We start from the raw sequence: 19,921 nt of genomic DNA on the forward strand, positions 1-19,921 counted from the left end.
TTACTGGTCCCAAGATCCATCTGTTATTTCTAAGGGAACATTGTTATTACTAATAATATTGTGTCGTTTTCTCAACGTGCGGTAACAAAATCAACTCTCTGAAGGGGTTATCAAACAACTATCGAACGGTAGGCTTAAACATTAAAGATTCACTATATTTGCATGCAGAGCCACCTGATTGCCGCAAGTGATTATTTACAGGGCACGCAAAATATTCGGACTCAAACAGTTTGCAAAATTTACCTCGCTTTTCATGATTTGTTTGGTTTGTTATGACAGATGTGTACTGCGTCGAGCATTGTAAAGATATGTGCGCTGATACAGTTCTTATTTTGCTAAGCAACTAGTCTGCAGGTCAAAAATGTCGATGACACCTTCATCAGTATACTTAGCCAGAGCAAAATCGAGAATTGCAATGAAGGTGTACTCTAGAGTGAGGCGCGCAAGAAAAATCCTGCAATAATACGAAAAAACACAAAGGTTACCTGCGCTTGCCCGTGAGTTGCGGTATTTTAAAACCACATAGTGAAGTGTTCGACCAAAACCCGTCTGGCGAGGAAACATAATGGTGCCACAAAACGTGCACTCGCCAAGAATAAAATAAACCAGAGCCTCAAAACGCTGCTACAAAAGCGAGGAATGGCTGCAAAACGAAAGCTGCGATAATATGGTGGTTTAGTAGCTTTTTTCACCTATTTGTGGCATTTCGTCTCCGTTACAAGGCGAGAGAAGTGCTGGCCGTGACAGTCTCACCGGTACAGGGTTTCATCTTTGCCCCGGTAACAGCACGAAGTCTTCCAGTTCCATTTTCATGCAGTGCTACCGTGTTATCTTAAATTGTTTGAGCAGTGGTTGCAGAAGTTCATGATGGTTACTGTGGCTACGTAACTGAAAGCCAGAAGTTAAAGGTTGACCATACTCCAGTGAAAACTGCATTTTGATTTAGGAGTTGCCAGTGCACTTAATTTACACAACGGCCAGACACACGTATTATACATGTATCAGACCTACTTCATTTTTGGTTTCTCACTTTACTACATAGTGATGGTGGGAATAACACAGTAACAGGACGAAAATATCCTAACTGACATTTGTTTGTGCTTCAATGACAATTTTTAGTCTGTTTTGGCGCACGAAGCAAAATAACCGAAATCTTAGAAAGCGTAAGTTTGGACACTTCCAACAGGTGTACACCCGAATGGCCTTCATAGTACCCCATTAGTTTGGCACAAAGTTTGGAAAATGTACTTTCGCAGTGCAGCGCATCCACATAGGGCTGAAAAAAAAACAGTGACAAAAATAGGATGCTAGTCTTAGCTGCTATTCAAGCAATCTATTTTATTAAACATAAGTTAGTTTTATGTACTTACTCTGCAGGTGACATCGCCCTTTATTAGGTGCATATCTCCGAGTATAGCAGCGAGCAGAGAGGATTTGCCACTGCCCACAAAACCAACGACGCCAATCAAGGCCCCTGGCTCTACCGAAAGGTCTATATCGGTCAGCTGGGCAAAAGAGCCACCGTGGGTAGGTTTTACCCACGAGAAGGAGCACTTTTGCAGTTGCACGGTACCTGCGACATTTTTTCAGGAGTTTACCGCTCGAAGTCAACCAATGTGCTTGCTGCGAAATTCCGACGTCCACAATGATTAAGTTTCTTCCAGACAGAGAACGGTTACTGGCTTTTCAGCACCAAAAGGTCACATTTGATGGCGTAGCATTCCCATCATGCACACGCACACATGTACACGCACACATATGCGAGTACAAGTGGGCAGGTCCTAAATTCGGACTTTTAAGTTAAAACAAATTTTGCAGTGGCCGCTTTATTTGCCAACTGACGCAAGCTGTGCAGTGAAGCCCACAGTCCCAGTAATTTGTACCATATGTCTATGAGACCACTTTTCATAAATATTGCCGTACATTGCGCCACACATTACATCCCTTCGCTGATCAACGTTGATGCTTTCGAAAAAACAAAGCACCATTTCTTGTGATGCCGATAACACTTGACGGGTAATTGCGATGTATTAAAGTACACACGAACAGAATACTATTTGCATGTTTTAACTGAGGACTATAACACCTTGCTATTTATTCAACCACCGGAAAAATAAGAACATTCTTACAAATTAGAGGTTTTGTTTTGTTTGTAGCACCAAGGGGCAGGTTTTATATTTTTTGCCAGTTACCGTTCTAATAAGGAATCACTACGAAATTTCTACAGCAACATTACCATGAGTATTATGCTACGTTTTTTGTAAAGCAATGAAGGGGGCTAGTTGGTGAACGTTCATGGTTATATTGCGCTCAGTTTTACACAGACGATATTAAGAAAGGACAGGACGTGGACGGACGTAGCGCAATACGTCCGTCCACGTCCTGTCCTTTCTTAATATCGTCTGTGTAAAACTGAGCGCAATATAACCATGTACGTTTTTTGTGTATCCACTAACACAATAATATAACTTGCTTTGTCCCCTTCCGGCAAGCTCAACTTTTCGAAAGGTGATCGCGCACATTAATGGAACGAACTTTGCCTTCGTTGCAATGAAATCATTCAGGAGTTCATGGCAGCTGTCAAAATCAGTAGCTAAAGTGAAGGGTTCTTATCGCGTGTAACTACTGTGTATGATTTGCCACCGTCACAACCACCAACCAGTTATCGCGCCATTGTCTGTTACGAGTGATCGATGCCTTGAGTCCACAGGTTAACAAGGAAACAGTTTCACGGAATTTAGCATTTTCGAAACCACATAAATGATTGGAGTAAGAGCATCTGTAATTATGAATTATCATATAATCCGCATGCTCTTCAATAGGAAACACCTTATGTTCGTAGTCTTACGAGCACTGTACGGAACGCGATATAAGTGCACTGGGACTGACCAGAATATGGGCACAGACGCTTCTAGATACTGGACTATGACAAAACACTTATGGTGCTATAATAATTTATCAGATCAGTGCCCTTCTTCCACACAGCCTTAAGTCATAAGACCTAATGCGATAACTGAGCCTCCATAGTGCCATGTGCATGAATCTATGCAGCATGTTCTAGGTGACTGCGCACAGTACTTGGAAGATTGACAGAGATTGTCTTATACTGACCAGGATATTGGCACAGACGCTTCTAGATACTGGACTATGACAAAACACTTATGGTGCTATAATAATTTATCAGATCAGTGCCGTTCTTCCACACAGCCTTAGGTCATAAGACCTAATGCGATTACTGAGCCTCCAGAGTGCCATGTGCATGAATCTATGCAGCATGTTCTATGTGACTGCGCACAGTACGCGGAAGATTGACAGAGACTGTCTTATACTTTTCCCCACCCCGACAGCCATTCTTTGTCAGAAGGAGTATTATTGGGCCCTGGGCGAGACTGCAGATCTAGTTTGCTGGCCGTCCAGGTCTTACGTGACTACGCGTCTGAATTCTAGGCTGGGGTAAGCCTTGTCCGTGTGTTCTGCGCTCTATCAAGGTCGTTGCTTACCCTGTTCTATTTTTCTATCCTCTTTCTCTCTCCACGCAATAGCCACCTAGAGAAAAGTGTGCCTGCCTTTGCTATCCTTAAACATTTATCTTTTTACAAGTCAGCTCCCGGCAGACGCATATGACAACTACTGACTACTTGTAACATTCAGAGGCTAAAGAATATGAACTCCATTCCTAAGAGTGATGCTGTGTGCAACATTCTGCATTTCAGGAAGCAAACAATGTAGTTGTCATTTCGTGTATCAATAATGACCTTGATAAATGAGAGCGAGAGCTGGAAATCCACAATAAATAGAGTTAAAAACCGACATGTCAGTCACAAAATTTGTTTAATGTAGCACATATTATGAGGGAAAAACGACCTTATATGGCTTAGTTGAAAGGCATATTATGCATTAACGTTTGTAAGTAGGACAAGTTAGTAGCGCTTTGCATATAACAGCAAAGGGTGGCTTGCTACCTTTTGTCGCAGAAGCATAATTGTTGACGTCACATTTTGCCTCCTTGAACTCTTCAGCCGTACAGAAGTCCGCTATCCTTTTCAGGGAGAGTTTGGCCTGAAAAAGATATGACAAGCACTCTTCACATAACAGACAGCATTGTGGAATTGAAACGCGTGTTAGCACTAGCCGCAATAACAATCATATTTGAAAGTAATTTGAATTAGAACAATATCAGACGGAAATATGCCGACTACATTCACACCGGCTCGTAAGTCACATTTTGGATTATTGAATAATTTTATCCTTCACTAATAACAGGGGATATATATCGGCCACATAACTGGGTTTGGAGCACTCAACCGAACAGTATGCAGGCAGTTACGCACACGCTCAAACATGCAAGGACACTTAAGCATTGCAATAATCAGGCTTACCTCTATGGTACCAGCCAACAGTAGTTCAGCCAGGCACATTATATACTATGGACCTCGCGGCCTGAGCGTCGATCACGTGTTACTCGTAAACTGCCTCGTTTTTAATGATGACGTTAAAGCACGTTTTAAAGAAAATACTAGGGCAATAATGCGTTCTCTAAGATGTGATTAGAAGCACTTGTGAGATATCAACACTTTGCTAACGATTTGCGGAGCCTTGTGAACAATTTTGATTACTGCTTAATCTCCGAGTGACAATGCTTGAAAGCAGCATAAGGTGACTCGTTGAAGACCTAGCGCATCCGTTGACGGTCATTCATTTTCTCTCGCTTTATTGCATCTTTGTAGTCAGTTTTGGACACGCTATCAATCAATCAGTCATTGAACATTATATTTGCAAAGTTGTTGCATATAGGCGGGAATATACAGAAGGATATCCCATACCCCACAGCTCTTGCATCCATGATATTCCAATAGAACATGCATCTATTGGTCTTCATGCGGAGATTTAACTTTCACATTTTATTTCCGTTCGTTCTTCACCACAAGTTCCCCGGTAAGAATTGTTTTAGAAAAGTACATCAACGTGAATGTGTGTCATGAAACTACGGCTCTTTTCGTCGCTAATAAATTTTATTTACATTTTACTCAAGGTAAAGAACAACACATATTACCAAGAGTGGGACTTAACAACATAACACGATATAGGGCGAAATCGTATTCGGAAAAGCATGCAACACTCCAATCACAATGATAGCGCCGACTCAGAAATCACGGGTCATGTCTGTTTCCCATATATACATGTATCGTCGTGCACTTAAAGGTAATTCATTGTAAACGTGAGTTACCGCGCATACTTAGACAATTAGGGGACAGAAAAAACGACTAAAACGAGCCATTACTTCCAACTGAATTTTTATATCGAATACCAATTATATATAACCAAGAAACCAAGACAACAGCGCCCCCTCGAAAACGCAATGCACCCCCCCTCCCCCAAACTTGAGCTAGGACTCAACATTCAAACGAACCACAACGGCCCTCTTAAGAGGAACGAGAGCGCATGTGCTATCCCAAGAAGGCAAGCATTATTTTTTAATGCTATTGACGGCTTACTGACCGTGTCAACCTCAGAAATCGCTGCTGCTTCAATGATAAGTCTAGTGTTTTCAATAGGTTACCTTGCTACGATACTGGTCCTTTGAAAGAACGGAACAAAGCCGCATTGTGCGCAATGAATTCCAAGAAAGACTTCTCGATCTTTTCGCACGTTACTGCTGTGTTCTTGCAGTCTAACATTTAGACATCTGCCTGTTTGCCCTACATAAGACAAACCGCATTGCAGGCGCTTCGTGTCAACTACGCCTTTTGTACAATCCGTATATTTTTTGTGATTGATACTGCAATACGTACGTTCTTTAGCAGCATGATTAGTTCTACTGCAAAGCTAGGCAAGTTTTCTAGGCTCATAAAGACTACATCGACACTTGCCCTTTAGCCTATTTTCTTATGTCTGTTAGAGATCCCATGAATGTACGAGAGAACAGCTGTCTTATTTCTTCGATCATGTACCTGAGGTTCTAGGCTCTGAGGATTGCTTAACTTACTGCGAAAAATTTCTGAGATTGAGACAAGAAGGTTTCTAAAGGTACCCAGCTGCCTTCAGCCGTGCGATCGGCGAACTAAAACTAGGTTCTATTAAATGATACCAAGATTTATTTAGTGCATTATGCAAGCAGGCATGAGCGATGCCTCTCTTGATGTTTTGAATGGGCGAATCCATGGGATAATAACGGCATATTGACACACGGCTCGTACGTACATCCAGCAACCATGATGTTGAGTAAATGAAAGTCTCGAATCTAGAAGCCTAAGAAGAAACCTGTCTTGGAGGGATCGCCGTTGTCTTGGTTTCTTGGACATACATGGTTGTTATTTGAAATTTTAAAAATTCAATTGGAAGTCAGCGCTTGTCTTCATCGTTCTTTCTGTCCACTTGTCTATGTATGCGCTCTAAGGCATGTTTGCAGTGGATTACCAAATAGCCGGTATTCAAACCCTGCTTCAAGGTAATCGCTGGTGCTCAAGTTGCGAAGAAAGGTTGCGAAAAAATTTTCATTCACAAAAATGAAAGTAACATGAAGCAAAACTAGTTTTTGAGCTTTAAATTACTTTTTGCTTCCACGTGTAAAGCAAAAACTCAACCGGAAGACAACATTTCTCCGGCGCAAATGTGGGGGACTTTTCAGATTTTCAAATACCTTGTACTGTTTCATAGAATGTTTTGGGGCACAAGAGGTTCTTTTTGCTGGGCCGTGACGGCAAGTAAATGTAAGCGCCCGCTTGAATGTACTGGAGACAGCGTCCGGTGCGACTAAAATTCATAAGTAAATGAGGTTTATATTCTCAACGAAACAATCCAATTCTCGTGGTCAAACACGGTTCAGAGCACGTCGTTTAGGTACCACAGCTTGTGTAAATAATTATGTTGCTTTGCATCAAGACCCACGTATCATCATGTCAAGGCTGACTTGTTTGTAAGGCCAGCGTCATTCGTTGGACTACAACTTTGGCCTTTATTTGTAAATTAATTTTTTCCCTGTGCTCTCTGATGTTCTTTAGCCCTCTATCAGCAGTAATTATGGTATTTTTCGAAGTTGACGAGGCCGTAGCAAAGAAGAAGCTCACTTGCAAAAAATTACTGATGTTCAAGCATCCATCAAACGTTTTTTGAACACATTGCACGAAATCATGGACCTACCAAAAACAGAAACAAGCACAAGTAGGATCTGCTTTATGACTTCGAAATCATTAGCGTAAATAGTGACAACTTCTCTTAGTTCACTGATCGCACGTGCACATGCGTGGGCCAAGGCAGGTACTTGTGAAACATTATGCAGAACATTTAAGAGCGCTGGCGTGCGAAAACACAATCACACTAAGCATTATCTCGTCAAGTATTTTTGATGTGAAAGTCGATGGAGGCTTTTTTTAAGTGAGTACATATTTTATTCGTAAAAGCTTCAACTTCGTATCTGTTTGCCAGTGCATGGCAAACCTTCTTGTTGATAGTTTCTTGGGCCCTCCAGTTTGGCAATTTTTCGAGGTGCCAGCGATGCCTGCATAAACTTGGTATTTGTTGTTGAGTTGTAAAAAAAAAAACGCACACGAAGCCACTTTTTGTGGCATTTGTGGCCACCATGCCACACAAAGCCAACATATGTCAGCTCCAGTACTTCAGCAGTCACGCTGCCCTGATTCAAGCCAGATCTGGCCACATGGCCGTACGTTTGGTGACCTGTAGCACCGGTGAAAAAGGTTATTTTTGTAATCCGCTGGAGAAGTACGTTTTGAGTTATGTTTTAGTGGCTTTACTTTGACGTAACGCTCTGTTCATGTCGGCTTTCGCAGGATTATAAATTATCCTGTTGAGTGCTATTCATAACAATGAAGGAATATTTCCATGCTGTAACCGCATTGAGCATATGGTCATGAACGATTTGACACTTAGCTGAAACCAAAGTGTAACGTTAAGTATAACATTTTAACGCAGCAACGAAGATAACGCTACATGTTGCTTGAATATACGCTAGACTTTTGAAAATTTCATTCCCCGTGGCAATTTTGTTTCGCACTCACCTGGCTGAAAATCCTTAGCGCTTGGGCGCCGCTGCCCATGGCGAGATCGGTTATGTAGAGCAGCGACACGCAGGAGAACGACAATGCTGGAGTGAGCACGATGTCGGGTTCCAAAGCGTACAGTGTAGAGAAGAGGATGATCATGAGCTGCAAGCATCATGCAGGATATATATCAGAACACTTCGCAGTACTTGAATAATCAGAGAAGCGTAAATTTGTAAAAAAAAATCTGCAACCCAGAGTGACGTAATGAAACATACTGTACGATTACTAAAAAAAAAAACAACTGTTTACTATGGGCGTAGAAGAAAGGTGCATCCAATATACACGCAGACTTGCAATGTAAGCAGAACGCCAGCGCGCTAGATGTTTATTTATAAAAAGTGTTTACAAGGCGTTCTGGCGTGAGGACGTCGCCAGCCTAGGATGAAGATGTCGTCTGCTCGTTTGATAAATAATGTTTGTTACTGTGGGCTTAATGACATGATGTAGCGCAGGGGCACGACCACAAAGTAGACACACAGAATACTTTGTGCCACATTATGTCATTAAGCCCTGCCTAGCGTAAAAGGTCCATTGAGTTTATTGTCCAAGAAAGTTCCTGAAAGTAACAATGGGTAAAAAGAGAAATCAACCACTTGACGATACCTACAATACCCCAGTAGTGAGTGACGACCAAGGAAACGATACAATGGCTGTCGAATGATAATAGAGGAACACTGACGTACAATATTTTATCTGTCCATATTTCGCTAAACGAAATCATTGTTGAATGAACTCAAATTAAGCGCAGGAACACTTTTGACGCAAGAAACACGCAGAAGTAGAACATAGCGGTATGTTATCATCTACATACACATCGTGACATTGCAAGAAGATCGACCATTCACTAATAGCATGTCGCTTCTACCAATAAAAGCAGTGCAAAAGCAGAAATTGCCGAAACGAAATGTACAAGGTGAAATCAAAGACATGCATATAAGTGCTGATCTCTAACTCAAGCTTTAGCCGGCAGGGACTGTAGTGATTCAGCACGTGGCAGCGCCGGCAGATCATCAAGAGCTGGTGTAAGTAATCAAGCTCATCAACATAATCCATTTTGAAGGCCAAACCAGGCACATAAATTAAAAATAATGCAACAGAAGTATCTCATTTTCTAATATACAACGCTTTGGACTAAGTTTTTTTAAGGGCCTGCAGAGAGCTTCCGCATTTTTAAACAGTAATTTTTGCATTGAGGCCAACATTGTACGGCATCAGCTTTTGTCCATTGTACATACCACTGAACTAGTGGAGGAGTAGACGCAGTCCAATAGGGCGTCCAGAAGATTTACTCGGAACAACCATTTGAGCTCCACGTTTCTGGGGCGGAGGATGTTCTCTAGAAGCGCATCTTCCCAGGCATACATTTTGACGACTCGTATCGTAGAAAGCAAATCAGCAATGGCCTTGAGACGCTCGTCACGAGCCCGTAGCACGTTGACCTGTGAGAACGCACGTTCACCAATGCTTAATTTTGTTGCAGTGCAGATGACACCAGCCATTAGGTACATTTGCCAACTTCATCACAAAGAGTTATTGCAGGACAATGCTCTAACTCTGCCAAACGAAAAATCACTTTTTTTGAAATAAATGAATAAATGTTAACATATAAATGCAGCCGCTCTGCACATGGTTGAAGGAATTCACTTATAAAAATTGGGTGTTCAAGAAGTCTGCTCACGGTCACAGAAAGTGAGAGAGGCACAAAGGAGAGATGCCTCGACCTGCACCACTAGTGTATCGCAGGTGTGAAGAGAAAGCCGAATTTAATATAAAAAATGAGGGAAGATATCCAAAATGTTTTTTTTAGAGAAATAAGAAAAGAAAGAAAGAGGAAAAGAAGAGAGTAGAAGATAGAAAGAAGTAATGTTCATCACCGTCGGCGAAACCACAGCAAGGGAGCGGGTTGGTGCGGGATTCATTGATCACAGCGGTCACAACGGTCACAGCGAAAAATCTGCTAAAATATTTAGTCTGAATGCAAGAAGTGCTAGGAAAATGCAAGGTCAACGTGCTTTTTCTGGGGAACCGCGCAGTTTATCCTGATTGTTTTCCATTGCACTGCTTCTGAATTCGACATGTTCGGAATATTAGCCACTTTCACACTTAATGTGACATAAATTTTGTCGCCCATCAATATACCTATATATATATATATTCTTTTTCGAGTGGCTGCTGGACAACTTATGGGCCGCTGAAAGTTGTAGTCCGCCACGTGGGTGAGAAACCTGAAGGACGTAACGGATGCAACGAGATATGCGGGAACGATGCTCAATGTAGAATGCGAAGTTGATAACGAATATGCCGCAGTGTGACACAAACTGCAGCATTGCATCTGATGCAGCATTTAGAAGTGCGACCAATATTCAGGTTTGAACTTCCGCAAACTGAGTTCAATGATACGAGCAACACACACACACACACACACACACACACACACACACACACACACACACACACACACACACACACACACACACATATATATATATATATATATATATATGTGTGTGTGTGTGTGTGTGTGTGTGTGTTTGTGTGTGTGCGTGCGCGTGTGTGTGTGCTCATATCATTGAACTAATTGAGTTTGCGGAAATTTAAAGATGAATAATCGACGCAATTCTATATGATTCATCAGATGCAATGCTGCAGTTTTTGTCACACTGCGGCATATTCGTTATCAACTTTGCATTCTACATTGAGCATCGTTCCCGAATATCTCGTTGCATCCGTTACGTCCTTCAGGTTTCTCGCCTGCGTGGTAGACTACAACTTTCAGTGGTCCATATTATTTCGAGCGACCGCTTACTGGAACAGCCTTCCACAACTTCTCCAATTTGACAATTCTACTAGCGCTAATAGCAGTTCTTAAATAGTCGCGCCTTAATTAGTGCGCAGTGATTGCATATATATGTATATATATCTATGTAGGAGTATGTTTACATGAATAACATGATACATGTTACATGTATACATGATATGAGGATAATGAATACCTTCTTCCGCAAGCGGGATAGCCGAAAGTGGACGTGGAGGGCCCCGAACGGCGAGACTAGAAATGAAATAGACTTCATACTCTGCGCTAACCCTGGCATCATACAAGACGTGGACGTGCTCGGGAAGGTGCGCTGCAGTGACCACAGGATGGTAAGAACTCGAATTAGCCTAGACCTGAAAAGGGAACGGAAGAAACTGGTACATAAGAAGCCGATCAATGAGTTAGCGGTAAGAGGGAAAATAGAGGAATTCCAGATCAAGCTTCAGAACAGGTATTCGGCTTTAACTCAGGAAGAGGACCTTCGTGTTGAAGCAATGAACGACAATCTTGTGGACATCATTAAGGAGTGTGCAATGGAAGTCAGTGGTAACTCCGTTAGGCAGGATACTAGTAAACTATCGCAGAAGACGAAAGATCTCATCAAGAAACGCCAATGTATGAAAGCCTCTAACCCTACAGCTAGAATAGAACTGGCAGAACTTTCGAAGTTAATCAATAAGGAAGTATAATATGGATAGAATTTAACATGCTCTCAGGAACGGAGGAAGCCTAAAAACAATGAAGGAGAAACTAGGAATTGGCAAGGATCAGATGTATGCGTTAAGAGACAAAGCCGGCAATATCATTACTAATATGGATGAGATAGTACAAGTGGCTGAGGAGTTTTATAGAGATTTATACAGTACCAGTGCCACCCACGACAATAATGAAAGAGAAAATAGTCCAGAGGAATTCGAAATCCCACAGGTAACGCCGGAAGAAGTAAAGAAAGCCTTGGGAGATATGCAAAGGGGGAAGGCAGCTGGGGAGGATCAGGTAACAGCAGATTTACTGAAGGATGGTGGGCAGATTGTTCTAGAGAAACTGGCCACCCTGTATACGCAATGCCTCATAACGTCGAGCGTACGGGAATCTTGGAAAAACGCTAACATAATCCTAATCCATAAGAAAGGGGATGCCAAAGACTTGAAAAATTATAGACCGATCAGCTTACTGTCCGTTGCCTACAAACTATTTACTAAGGTAATCGCAAATAGGATCAGGAACACCTTAGACTTCTGTCAAGCAAAGGACCAGGCAGGATTCCGTAAAGGCTACTCAACAATAGATCATATTCACACTATCAATCAGGTGATAAAGAAATGTGCGGAATACAACCAACCCTTATATATAGCTTTCATTGATTACGAGAAAGCATTTGATTCTGTCGAAACCTCAGCAGTCATGGAGGCATTACGGAATGAGGGTGTAGACGAGCCATATGTAAAAACACTGAAAAATATCTATAGCGACTCCACAGCCACCGTAGTCCTCCATAAAGAAAGCAACAAAATCCCAATAAAGAAAGGCGTCAGGCAAGGAGATACGATCTCTCGAATGCTATTCACAGCGTGTTTACAGGAGGTATTCAGAGACCTGGATTGGGAAGAAATGGGGATAAAATTTAATGGAGAATACCTTAGTAACTTGCGATTCGCTGATGATATTGCCTTGCTTAGTAACTCAGGGGACCAACTGAAATGCATGCTCACTGACCTGGAGAGGCAAAGCAGAAGAGTGGGTCTAAAAATTAATCTGCAGAAAACTAAAGTAATGTTTAACAGTCTCGGAAGAGAACAGCAGTTTACAATAGGCAGCGAGGCACTGGAAGTCGTGAGGGAATACATCTTAGGGCAGGTAGTGATTGCGGATCCGGATCACGAGACAGAAATAATCAGAAGAATAAGAATGGCCTGGGGTGCGTTTGGCAGGCATTCTCAGATCATGAACAGCAGGTTGCCATTATCCCTCAAAAGAAAAGTGTATAATAGCTGTGTCTTACCAGTACTCACCTACGGGGCAGAAACCTGGAGGCTTACGAAAAGGGTTCTACTGAAATTGAGGACGACGCAACGAGCTTTGGAAAGAAGAATGATAAGTGTAATGCTAAGGGATAAGAAATGAGCAGATTGGGTGATGGAACAAACACGAGTTAATGACATCTTAGTTGAAATCAAGAAAAAGAAATGGGCATGGGCAGGACATGTAATGAGGAGGGAAGATAACCGATGGTCATTAAGGGTTACGGACTGGATTCCAAGGGAAGGGAAGCGTAGCAGGGGACGGCAGAAAGTTAGGTGGGCGGATGAGATTAAGAAATTTGCAGGGACTGCATGGCCACAATTAGTACATGACCGGGGTTGTTGGAGAAATATGGGAGAGGCCTATGCCCTGCAGTGGGCGTAAGCAGGCTGATGATGATGATGATGTTTACATGGTATATATTTTTGTAGTAAAATTCTTTACTTACCCTCTTGTTTCCTGTGTCTAGTTACGTGCACCCACCTTCATGTAAAACCCCTCGTCAGGGCGTTTTTCACTCTTGCCCTACGATGGCGAAAATAAGTGTTTTTGTAGGTTACGCTAAATTTGTTTTTCTGAAAGAACTATTGATCCCATGGACTTTGGAGAAATCCAGTCGCATTCCTGGATGAACCGCTCAAACGCCAGACACTGTTCATTTTCGTGAATTATTATCGTATAACCAGGAATATTGTGTTCCTATTGAATTTCAGAACTCGACCACTCCGCTCTCTATTTCCGAAATGCATAAAGACAGAACTACAGCTAAAACGACAGCACAAACTCAAAGACTGCCTATCAAATCCTGGGTTGCTCTTGAATGAGAAGAAAGGGCATTTTCTTGTGTGGCCAGCAATTTCTCCAGTAAGCCCCACGCCATGTCGCTGCACTGTCAAAACCATTGTCACGACAGCCAAACACTCTTCTCAGGGCAAAACGTTAATTTTCCGTATTCAGTGCCTGCGCTCTTTTTTTTATTGAAATTGACAACAGGGAATGCCATTATGCCTGCTTCAATTTTTTTGTCAGTGTGGTCCATAGAATAAATAAACACTGCGGCAACTATACCTTCCATAGTTTCTGCGAATTGTGCATACATACCCTATGGTATGACGTCGGGCGCTTGTGGACAATATAGTGGAAAGCGCTCCTTCAAGCGTGAGACTTTCCAAATCATACTTGGACAGGTTCTCGCGCGAGCAAATTCTTTAAAGTGCCGTTTTTTACGCAATGGTGAAAGGAGGAAGAATAACGAAAGAAAATCGAACACAGGAAATGTGGACGCAATACGTGATCATGCCGGGGTAAGGTTTTCCAACACCACTCTAGTCACACTCGGCACACGCTGTTCCGAAAAGACAACGGGCTAGATATCAACGTACAGTGGTTGCCAGAGCCGCACGGTGCGAAGGCGACAAATGTATATGTCGCAATAAATGACCGAATTTGCGCAATTGTGTCGGGAAGTACAGGCACAAAGCGGTTCGCAAAGCACCCAAACAAGTGAGCATTGTTTATAACCTACCTGGAACCTAGCTCAGTGGGTCGAGTCCACCGAACGTAGGGTCACTTGCTGGGCCGACGTTTTGAGCGAGAAAAGTTGAAAGGAGATGCCTTCACGGAGAGTTGACTTGTGAAGGCCGGCTACATGACCAAATGCTTGCTTTCACAGAGGGAGGGGAAAAAAGTAGCAGCGAACGCTGGGCAACAAGATGGTTGTCAAACGAAGTAGCCCAAACTTGATTGAGAAGTCAGAGGGCGCGTAAGTTTTTAGTGCTGCTGCTCTGCAAGCAGAGCTACGGCATGAAAGCCGAACAACGACGCGTTCATTAGAAGCTCCCGTTAATAAAACATTCTCGATCCATACGCCGACTCTCAGAGTCGTCGAGTGTTGGGCACATACTGCGAGGGAACGAGAGAAGGGAGCAGCATGCGCAGAGAGTTCGCTCGCATCAAGATTCGCTTCGTTGGGTATTGCTTCTCTACCAGCTTATTTTCTTGCTACACGACCCCACCTACTCGATTTGCTTCCACCCCATGCTTCGAACCATTAGCATCATCGCTCACCCAGAAGCGCTTTTGTAGGAAGGAGCTCAAAAAAGGCAGGAACAGAACCAGCACGGTCCATGCGGCGCAACACAGCGACGGGCCGACTCCGGTCCGCACTCCGAGCATCCAGAAGACGAAAGGCAGCAACAGGGCTCCAATCAGTGGCAGCACAATCGACATGGAAGAGCAGGAAGACAGCCATGTGTCGACGCTTAGCAGCGCTGTGATATGCCCGGCTGGGTAGCGTCTTCTGCTTTCCGTTGACATATTCGTGACCTGAAACGGTTACACCATCGCATGAGTAGACCAGCATGAGGTGTAGACCAGCATGAGCTGGGTCTAACCATGACCAGCATGGTTAGACCCAGCATGAGTGGGCGTCGGAAACGGTGAACAAGCTTCGCTGGAAATTTATTATCTTATATACCGACGTTCATTTAACCACGAAAGAATGACTAGACTGTCTAGCTGTGCTTGTGTCATTGGTGTATCTAATCGTGTCTCATTCGTGCCTCCTAAAAAAAGACTACCTAGGACAAACCAGGCCTTGAGCCTATTGGAGGAGGACTTCCATATTTTGTAGCGATGAACATTCTTGGCTAATTTAAATATTATGAGGCGTTGTCGAATCAAATGCGGATCGAGTAGGTATTCACGGTTCGATTCGTCTTCGTGTCTAGAAACGACTATTCGAAATAGCGGATATTTCTTTGTGTTGAACATTAGGCTGACAACAACAGTGCTTGGATTTTCAAAAGAGAGAGTACGGATTAAGTACGGCCTGCTCCGAACGATTGTGGTGCACAGGAGCAGCATCTAGGGCGCAGGGGCAACAGTTCCTGAGCAAATTAGTGCATAGGGCATATATATTCATATTGAATTATTGAAAATTGAGAAGACCTTTTCCACTTTATGCCTCAAAACACAAACTCAAGAAAAATTATGGGGTTTTACGTGCCAAAACCATTTTCTGATTATGAGGCATGCCGAAGTGGAGGACTCCGAAAATTTCGACCACCTGGGGTTCTTTAACGTGAACTTAAATCTATGTAGGCGGGTGCTTTCGCATTTCGCCCCTATGGGAATGCGGCCACCGAGTCCGGGATTCGATCCCGCGACCTCGTGCTCAGCAGCCTAACACCATAGCCACTGAGAAAGTCCACTTTAATTTACCTTTGCTTCCATACTTTCTACATTTCAGTTTAAATCACAGCCAATGCGTCCATATGCTTTCCTTTGCTGCATTGTGTAGTGGCTTTAAATGGTAATGATTAACAAAAATTCAAGCCCCTCGGTTTACCTTTTCTCTCGTTAGCATTCAAAGGCTACATGTGATTGTCCTAGCGTTTTGCTTATTATTTTCTTCTAGTGGTCACAAACTATAGTGCAAAAATTTACTTGAATCAAATGCAAATAACGATAATCCTTACAATTGGACAAGGAAAGTTGTTAAAGTACTGCTGTAATAAACCAAAAATAACGAAATCATGTAACTGTAATACATACTTACTTTAGTGCAACGCTTTAGAATATTCACTTCGATTGTATGCTTTGTACAACTGGACAGTTCTCTTTCGTGCTGACTTAGTTAAAAATGATATTATTCTTATGTGTCCTTCCAATGTTTTGCCATTGCAGACCCATGACCGTTGTGCTTTTCCCGTGCTCATTTTCTTTCCTTCACCAATTAATAATTTCCAAATAGGGCCATTAAGGGTTAATAAATCAATAAATATATTTTAAGAATAGCCAAGTGACCGCAGCTTTCTGCCGCTGAATACGAAGTGATGATGGCCGCAGTCCAATGAGTTCGGAAATCAGAAAAACTTCGTTTACAGCACTTTGGGTCCGTTTTAAGGAAGTAAATTCCAGAACACTTTACTGCGGCGTCCCTCGCAAAATCACGTTGCAGTTCTGGCACGTTGAACACCATCTTTTAATAATGCGGTTAGCTTTGCTTGCCTCCTTCAGGTGCATTGAGAGTATCTATCTATCTATCTATCTATCTATCTATCTATCTATCTATCTATCTATCTATCTATCTATCTATCTATCTATCTATCTATCTATCTATCTATCTATCTATCTATCTATCTATCTATCTATCTATCTATCTATCTATCTATCTATCTATCTATCTATCTATCTATCTATCTATCTATCTATCTATCTATCTATCTATCTATCTATCTATCTATCTATCTATCTATCTATCTATCTATCTATCTATCTATCTATCTATCTATCTATCTATCTATCTATCTATCTATCTATCTATCTATCTATCTATCTATCCGTCCATCTGTCCGTCCGTCTGTCTGTCTGTTCTTTTAGGCCGACCCTGTGGTCCAAGTTGTCTACTCGCGTGGTCGTTGGGTCGTGGTCATTCCGCCTTCGTTATCGACTCTTGTCATGCTGTGGTCGTCACACCGTCATCGTCATACAGTCGTTACGCATTCGTTATCACACCATCGTCGCGATGCCATCGTAGTCGTTGTATTGTGAAGAAACATTTATTGTAGGTCCGGCGAGGACGCGAACTCGTCGCGCACCCGGCTAGTCCCACGTCGGGACCGGCAGGTCTAGCCCACCGGCCCGGTCGCGGGCACGCCGGACAGCCAGGATTTGCTGTTCCAGAGCGGGGCTACGCAGAAGCGAGTCCCACTCCTCCTTGATGAACTTAGGGTATGTTGACCCGCACTCCCACAGCATGTGCGCTAGAGTAGAGGTCTGCCCGCAGGAGGGGCAGGCGTCGTCGCGATACACGTCCGGGTAAGCCTCGTGGAGAACGGACAGACACGGATACGTACTAGTCTGCAGAAGCCTAAGAGGAACGGCTTGCGCCCTATTCAACCTGGGGTGAGGGGGTGGAAAGACCCTTCTAGACATGTAGAAGAATTTAATAATCTCGTTATGAGTAGCGGGAGCATCCCTGTGGCCGTAGGGAGGAGGGGAGTCGGTGCTTCTTGCAGAGGAAGCGCGGTCGGTGAGGTCACGCGCAGCCTCGTGAGCAGACTCATTCAGGTTCTGGGGGGCACCCTCGACCGACCCTACGTGAGCTGGAAACCAGTGGATTGAATGATGCGTGAGAGCATATCGATTCGAGTTGCTAAGAAGACGAGCAGCTTGCTTGGCGATGCAACCCTTCTGAAAAGCCCTAACTGCCGTTTTGGAATCGCTATATATCTCGGAACCACGACCGTCTAGCAGGGCGAGGGCGATGGCGGCTTGCTCGGCGACTCTGGGGTCTGAAGTGCGAATGGAGGCGCAATTAGAAATCTTGCCGCTGGAGTCGACCACAACGATGGCAAAAGTCTTCCCATCGCTGTACTCCGCGGCGTCGACGAAGCTTGCTCTAATGTCTCGTTGCTTTATCTGTTTGAGGATGGCTGCTGCTCTGGCCTTGCGTCTGCCCTCGTTATGGACGGGATGGACGTTTCGGGGCACAGGGGCCACTTCGAACTTGTCTCGAATGCACCTAGGGATCGGGGTACTGACCATCGGGAATCCCGCAGGGTGGTAACCCAACTCTTCGAGGATGTGTTTACCTGCCGCTGTGGTGCTCAGGCGAGTGAGTTCCGCACGTTCTTGGGCCTCGGCAATCTCCTCGGCAGTGTTATGCACCCCCAGCTTGAGGAGATCCTCGGTATGGGTCCTGATGGGTAGCCCGAGAGCCCTCTTGACCACTTTGCGGATGAGAGCGTTGAGCTTGTCTCGCTCCGCTCTGAGCCAGTTGTGCATAGAAATTGTGTACGTAAAGTGACATAGCACGAAGGCATTGATAAGCCTGAGGAGATTGTTTTCCTTCATTCCTCGGTGCCGGTTTGCTATTCTGCGAACGAGGCGCAAAGCGTTGTCCGTCTTTGCGATTATCTTGCGGAGAGCCGTTCCGTTCCCGCCGTTGAATTCGACAAACATGCCGAGGACCCGAATAACGTCGACCCTGGGTATCACCCCTCCGTCACAAGTACGAAGACTGATGCTGCTTTCGGAAACTGGCTTCCAATCTTTGGGTCTGCCTCCCTTCTCTTTTCTGTAAAGCAGAAGCTCCGACTTGGCGGGGGAGCATCGAAGTCCGGTGGGGCGGAGATACTCCTCGATCACATCGATCGCCTCCTGCATGGATTCTTCGACTCTGCCCTCGCAGCCGCCGGGGCACCATAAGGTGATGTCGTCGGCGTATATGGTGTGCTTGACGCCCTCTACGCGTGCCAACCTCTCGGAAAGACCAATCATACAGATGTTGAACAGGGTGGGTGAGATGACGGCGCCCTGAGGAGTGCCCCGCCCTCCGAGGGGCACATCGTTGGAGCGGAAGTCCCCAATGCGAAGCTTGGCCTTCCTGTCCGTTAGGAGAGAGCTGACGTAGCTATGGAATCTGTAACCGAGACCCAGGTCTGAAATGGTCTTTACGATGAAGCTGTGGAGCACGTTGTCGAAAGCTTTCTCGAGGTCCAGACCGAGCAAAGCCTTGACGTCTCTGGAACGGCCATCCACAATCTGATGCTTTATTAGCTTCATTGCATCCTGCGTCGAGAGTCCGGCGCGGAAGCCGATCATGTTGTAGGTGTAAACCTCGTTGTCTTCGAGGTACCCGTTGACCCTGTTGAGGACGACGCGCTCCATGACCTTGCCGACGCAGGAGGTTAGAGAAATCGGCCTGAGGTTCTCGATGTTCGGGGCCTTGCCGGGCTTGGGAATGAGCACCGTACAGGCCATCTTCCACTCTGCAGGAACAACGCCGCTATTCCAGCATTCGTTGATTTTGTCGGTCAGGAAGACGATCGACGTGTCCTCGAGGTTTCTCAACATTATGTTGGTGACTCCGTCTGGACCAGGCGCAGACTTGCGGTTGAGTGCGAAGATGGCCTGTCTGACCTCGGCAACGGAGAAGCCTTCGTCGAGCTCGGGGCGTGGAGGGCCTCGGTAGTCCGGGAGTTGGGTCACTGGATCTCCATCGCGACAGACGGGC

At 44.3% G+C, this 19,921-nt stretch overlaps 1 protein-coding gene across 1 annotated transcript in view; it reads right to left on the reverse strand.

The window, feature by feature from the left end:
• LOC135905004 (ATP-binding cassette sub-family C member 2-like) overlaps positions 1-19,921 on the reverse strand; it is a 158,387-nt gene that overhangs the window by 72,177 nt on the left and 66,289 nt on the right. Inside the window, exons 10-14 of the mRNA XM_065436004.1 lie at positions 14,968-15,225; positions 9,299-9,502; positions 8,019-8,165; positions 3,963-4,059; positions 1,371-1,573 (exon numbers count right to left, since the gene is read on the reverse strand). Coding sequence (XP_065292076.1) covers positions 1,371-1,573; positions 3,963-4,059; positions 8,019-8,165; positions 9,299-9,502; positions 14,968-15,225 — 909 coding nt within the window. The remainder of the gene's footprint in view (positions 1-1,370; positions 1,574-3,962; positions 4,060-8,018; positions 8,166-9,298; positions 9,503-14,967; positions 15,226-19,921) is intronic.

Source organism: Dermacentor albipictus, chromosome 6, assembly GCF_038994185.2.
Source record: "Dermacentor albipictus isolate Rhodes 1998 colony chromosome 6, USDA_Dalb.pri_finalv2, whole genome shotgun sequence".
Taxonomy (NCBI): domain Eukaryota; kingdom Metazoa; phylum Arthropoda; class Arachnida; order Ixodida; family Ixodidae; genus Dermacentor; species Dermacentor albipictus.